The sequence below is a fragment of the Arvicola amphibius genome, chromosome 5, assembly GCF_903992535.2.
Source record: "Arvicola amphibius chromosome 5, mArvAmp1.2, whole genome shotgun sequence".
Taxonomy (NCBI): domain Eukaryota; kingdom Metazoa; phylum Chordata; class Mammalia; order Rodentia; family Cricetidae; genus Arvicola; species Arvicola amphibius.
Window position 1 is genome coordinate 133,500,987 of NC_052051.1, and position 6,000 is coordinate 133,506,986.

At 39.1% G+C, this 6,000-nt stretch overlaps 1 protein-coding gene across 1 annotated transcript in view; it reads left to right on the forward strand.

Moving 5' to 3' along the window:
- Nucleotides 1-5,549, forward strand: part of Slc27a6 (solute carrier family 27 member 6) — a 42,736-nt gene extending 37,187 nt beyond the window's left edge. Inside the window, exons 10-11 of the mRNA XM_038330848.1 lie at nt 1,572-1,702; nt 4,746-5,549. Coding sequence (XP_038186776.1) covers nt 1,572-1,702; nt 4,746-4,922 — 308 coding nt within the window. The 3' untranslated portion in view covers nt 4,923-5,549. The remainder of the gene's footprint in view (nt 1-1,571; nt 1,703-4,745) is intronic.
- Nucleotides 5,550-6,000: the final 451 nt, after the last annotated feature.

Sequence of the window (6,000 nt, forward strand, 5' to 3'; positions counted from 1 at the left end):
ACTGCTTGGAAATCGTGAAACCAGTCTTTTCAATTGTCTCAGTTTCCTTGTTCTGACATGTGTTGGTGCATCCCACTAGACAGGAACACGTTCTAGTTTAAATGTTAAATAATACCACTTGTGCAGGTACCGCCCGCGTGCGCCCATCATTGCCGTGACCCGCAATCCCCAGATAGCTCGCCAGGCCCATTTGTACCGTGGCATCTTCCCTGTGCTGTGTAAGGATGCAGTGCAGGACGCCTGGGCTGAGGATGTAGACCTCCGTGTGAATTTGGCCATGAATGTTGGCAAGGCCCGAGGCTTCTTCAAGAAGGGAGATGTGGTCATTGTGCTGACTGGGTGGCGCCCTGGCTCTGGCTTCACCAACACCATGCGTGTAGTGCCTGTGCCTTGATGGCCCTCTGGAGCCCCTCTTCTAGCCCCTGTCCCATCCCCTTCCCCATCCCATCCATTAGGCCAGCAACGCTTGTAGTGCTCACTCTGGGCCAGAGTGTGGCGCTGGTGGGCTGGGACGCCGGGAAAATTACTGTCGCTGAAACATGAACTAGAGCCCAGCTGTCTGTCTATCATATGGCCCTACCCAAGCCAGGGGTGACAGAGGAATGCAGAATTGGAAACCCTCTGGCTTTATCACAAAGGGGCAGCAACATCTCTGTGTACTTTGCTCCTGTAGAAAGTTGCCCAGAGAACTCCCAGCCCTGGCCTGGAGTCAGGAGACAGCAAGAGTAGGGGTTTAAGGCATGGGGCCCAGGTTCCTGTATAGATGATAACCTCTGGCCCCGGGCCGGACTGGCCTCCCCCACTGCTCCTTGCGCACTTCTCAGCGGTCACTACAGTCACACCCTCCACCTCCCATTCTACTGTGCAGCATCTCCAGGCCTGTTGCTATAGTGCCCACCTGAGTGTCAATAAACAGCAGCTGAAGCAAAAAAAAAAAAAAAAAAAAAAAAAAAAAAAAAAAAAAACCACTTGTGATAGAAGTGTGTCCTTTTTATGCAAGTGACAGTGTTTCCTGCTAATGCTGGGGGTGGAGGGGAGGCCAGGGATGCAGCAGAGGAAGAGGGGACAGATTCTGAAACTGTAGCTGAGGACGGGAGAAATGCATCAGTCCTCTGAGGTCTGCAGACGGCACAGCAGGTGGTAAGCAATGTGGCCTTAGTCAAAATACCCATTTCTGTTTTTTTTTTTTTTTAACTTCAAATATTCCCTTTATTTCTTCTTTTTTTTCATTAGTGACTAAAATGTACGTTTTTGCTGGGCTACGGTTACCTCTAAATAAGTATTTTTATTCTTAATATTTGTCTCAATGGGATACAAATCATACATAATTTATTTTGTTTACTGTCTTACCAGTTTCATTTCTGAAGTACAATCAAGGACAAAATGTGGTCTTCCCTATTGTTCAGTTACTTCTAGTGATTACATCATACATCAGGGAAAGACACAGACTCAGTTGCCACATTGTTGCCTCTGGAATAGACGCAGTGTCTCTGTAGCAAAGAGTGTGTGACAAGACTGATCTTGAAAATTCGTCTAGTAATACACTGATTTTATTCCAACCCTTCTTCCAGGTTACGAAGGAAAAGCAGGGATGGCTTCTATTATTCTAAAACCAAACAAGTCTTTAGACTTAGAGAAAATGTACGACCAAGTTGTAACATCTCTACCGGCTTATGCCTGCCCGCGGTTTTTAAGAATTCAGGTAATTTTACAACTTGAAACTTTATTGTTAAATATAAAGAACCAGAACCAAGAGGTGGGTCAATAGCAAAATACTGCTGTCTCCTTTAGATAATGTGTGGATTTTATTTGTATTAGTAAATTTTAAGAATAAGAAGCAGAAAGATACATTGCTGATGCTCTTTAATGCTGTACTTGGAGTTGTGTGAGAAGGAAGCAAGGTGAAGTGCTGGGTTTGTCTTTGTCCTCCCTGTGGAGCTGTTCTCCTTCAGCAAGGACCTCTGGTCCGTGTGATGCACTCAGTGAGGGTGGCAAACCAAAACTGTACCTTGCACATATCTTCTGAAGATAGTTGAAGCTATTTGCCTAAAATTAGGTTTGGCCGGGTCAACATCAAAGTGATTGCAGGATGTATACAGAACCTGGAGCAATTTATCTTTAAGCAAGTTTCCTCTTTGTAGAGTCCTTAGATTAGGTCCTCTCCCTCTTGCATTGTGGGAAACCCTGAGCTCATTTATGTTGGGATAAAGGCTCTGTTTTTGTTGGATTTCTAGTAAAGAGTGGCTTGAAAATAAATTACTCAGCTACTGATAACTTTACCTGCTCAGTTACTCAGTTGCTTAGTTATTTAATACTGTGGCTCAAATACAGTTTCCCAAACTTAGTAGTTTTCCATTTTAGCATTATAACACACAGACTTTCACAGAATATATTTGTTATGTTACTATCAAGTAATAAGTGGAACAAAAATTACATTCATTTTTAGAGCATTTGTAAATCAATACTCATAGCCAACCCACTTCTTATCCAAGGTGCACATCATCTAAATTTATTTATATTTCATTTGCATATTATATATGTATATACTGTTTCAGATATTTTTCAGAAAAATTCTCTGAAATTATACAAGCAAATAACTATGAAAAAGAAGTTGGAACTTGAATTGATGAAGTTAAGGACTATCATTTAGTTTTTAGTATTAACATGTATATATATCCTGTACACATTTTATTCACATTAACACAGGCACATGTGGCACTACCAATCAAAGTTTACAATCAATTTGCCCATATTACTTGTGTACTTACATGTCATGTGCTTCCTATACATCATTTTTATATAGCTTCTATATACCCTCTTTATATATAATATATATATAAATCCATAATATATATTTATAAATATACTAAATATAGCCTGCTCAGTCATATAATGTTTTACTTGTACATACATTATTTCAGGGCTGACCATTTGGTGTTGGTTAATCAATTCGGGGTTCTTCCTTGAGGAAGATTATTTCATCCCATTCCCAGCATTCCTTAGTTGTCTCTAGATCTTAGTCTAGGTTGAAGACCCTGTGAGTTTTCTTCTTCTGTGTTAGCATGTCTGCTGGTGTCAACCATGTTCAAGTCTTGCTTAGGCAGCCATGTCGTTGAGATGTCGTAAGTTTAACTTTCCTGGCATTTCTAGGAAATGTAATCTCACAGCAGAAATTCTTTTCCTTCTTTCACTCTTCTGTCTCTTTTGAACCTGAGGTGCAGGAGTTGTGTTTTAGGTATGTCAGTTGAAATTGTAGTTTTCTATAATAGTCTTCATTTCTTGCAAAAAAAAAAAAAGTTTTCTTTGTTGAGAAATTTTTTTGCAAAAAAAAAATGTTTGTTATCTGTGGGTATTACTAAATATTTAGAATACAGTTAGGATTTACACTGGTTTAGTAATATGGAGGTTGTAGGGTCTCCTCCAAGATCCATGACCTCATTAGCTAGCTGTATTCTCTAGGGTAGTTGGATCCATTGCTAGTACAAGACATGATCTTCTCGTTATTGAAAAGTTCTGAAGTCCGGTTAGAGAACCTTTGGTTACCACTAAGATATAAGTCCTTATGACTTGAGACACAGTGGCCAGAGGATCTGTGCTTCACGTGGCCTGAAACGCTCCTCACTGAGGATTAACTTTTATGGTACTAGAAGGTGCCATGGAAGCTTCCAAAGGAGGGAAGCAGCCAATATTGCTACCTTGGCCTTTTATAGCCTCTCCCACTCTTCCCTTTACCCCCTCTGTTACCCCACAAGAAATATATCTTCACAAAACAGAACACAGATTTAGAAAGTAATATTTTAGCCTTTATTCCTGGCATAGCTTAAAATTTACTCTCAGAAGCAGAAGCCACATTTTATCATTGAACTATTCTAGACTAGTTCAGCATCACAAGCATTTAGAAAATCTTTTAATATCATTAATTTTCTAAACAGAACATTCACTATTACAGGAATGATTATTATTTCATTTGCTACAATTAACAGAAAGCATATCATTTAAAGTTTCGTACACAGATGTTAAAAATATTTATGCAGCAGGACTTGATGGCACCCACGTTAATCCTAGAACTCCACAGAGGCAAGTGGATCTCTTTGAGTTTGAGACCAACCTGGTCTACATAGTGAGTTCAAGACTATGTAGTGAGACCCTGTCTCAGAAAATATATATAACAAATTAATTATAGCAATAAGTAATCTTAGAAAATACAGAACTAAAACTTACTTTTGACCATGTGAATAAAGCAACTTCTTTGTGAAAAATTTAAGTCACATTCCTAACAGGGTAGTTTTGCTCATAACAGAACTTCTGAATGTGATAGCGCTCAGTATGGCTGAATAAAACTAACTCCGTCCTTTCGTTCTACTCCAGAGACACAAATTACTAGAACCTCCTGAGAAAACGTGCGTCATAAATTTTGTCTTTTATAACTCTCTTATGACAACATTGTATATTTATAATATTATGTTGGTATTGTCATGAGTTAAGGTATGTCTATGTCTTTCAAACATGCTTTGTTTACTGATTATACTAATAATTATTATGCATTCAGTAAGCTAGTATTTCAATAAAGTTTACAGATGAATTAAAGTTTTCTATTTCTAATGCTAAATTAATACTAAATGTAAAGATATAAAATATGATAAGGAGATATGGCCTACACTGTTAAACACTGCACTCATACATAGCAGCTACCGTGCATACCATACTAATAACTTGTTCCACTCAGTTCTGTAATTGTTTCCTAGGAGAAAATGGCAACAACAGGGACATTCAAGCTACAGAAGGTACAACTGGTGGAAGAAGGATTTCATCCACTGAAGATTTCTGACCCACTTTACTTTATGGATAACTTGAATAAAGCTTATGTTCCATTGACTGAAGAAATTTATAGTCAGATAATGTTAGAGGAGCTTAAACTTTGAAACCGTTTTTTTTTTTTTATGGGACTTTGATGCCTTCCTGGGAAAGAAGAAGGAGGACAAAGGAGCTCCTTGATTGACAGTCAGGGAGGGTTCCTTCCATAAATCCATCATAATTGGAAATATTGTATGTGAAGAATGCATTTGCTATGCCTACGCTTTCAAGGCCATCCTTCTCAGCACCATGAGCCGGGAGGGATGTGATGTTCAGCCTGTCCATGGCCATGCGGCTAAGGTGAGATGCTGCTCACAACTGCTGCTCAGCATCTCCAGAAAGGGGCTTACTGCATAGAATGGGCCCAGGGGGAGATTACAATTCAAAGTGCAGTGTTTCCTGGGTACGTTTAGGAAGTAAAACCAAACAGGGCATAGTGTTAGCACATGACTCTGAGACTGTAGGAGATGTGGTGATTTCCTCTGCAGAGATGGGGAAGTTGTGTTTCCTTCACTGGCAAACATTCCTTGAGTTTAATAAGACTTAAATTTGCTTCATCTGGTATGAACTTTAGCTGACTGTTTTTTTTTAAAATTTGAAGGTTCAGTGCGTAACTAAATACTTGCCTTAATAGTGAAGATTTTAAATAATACATAAGTAGTTAACAGTTTAGCCACTTAAAATACTTTCTAATATGTGAAGATTCTAGTTTTCAATGAACAGTAAAATTTTTACTCAGCTTATTTTTATGTACTCTATCTTGTAACTCAATAAAATTATCTTTAATAATATGTGACTTAGGTGTTTTTTTAATTAAGTTGTGTGTGGGGGTGTTTTGCCTGCATGTATGTCTGTGCACCATGTTTGTGCCCGCTGCCCACAGAGCCTAGAAGAAGGCATCAGATTCCTCAGCACTGGGGTTATAGAGTTGTGAGCTGCCAAGTGGGTAGAACTGAACCCCAAGTCTTCTGGAAAATAGCCAGTGCTCTCATCCACAGGGCCCTCTCTCTAGCACGGTGATTTGTGTCTTTGTTGTGTTGATTTTAAGTGTAAACTCCAATAAAAGGAACCTGACATACATACATGTACTCATATCTCCTTTCTCTTAAAAACACGCTAAAGAGAGGAACAAATGTGAAAATATAA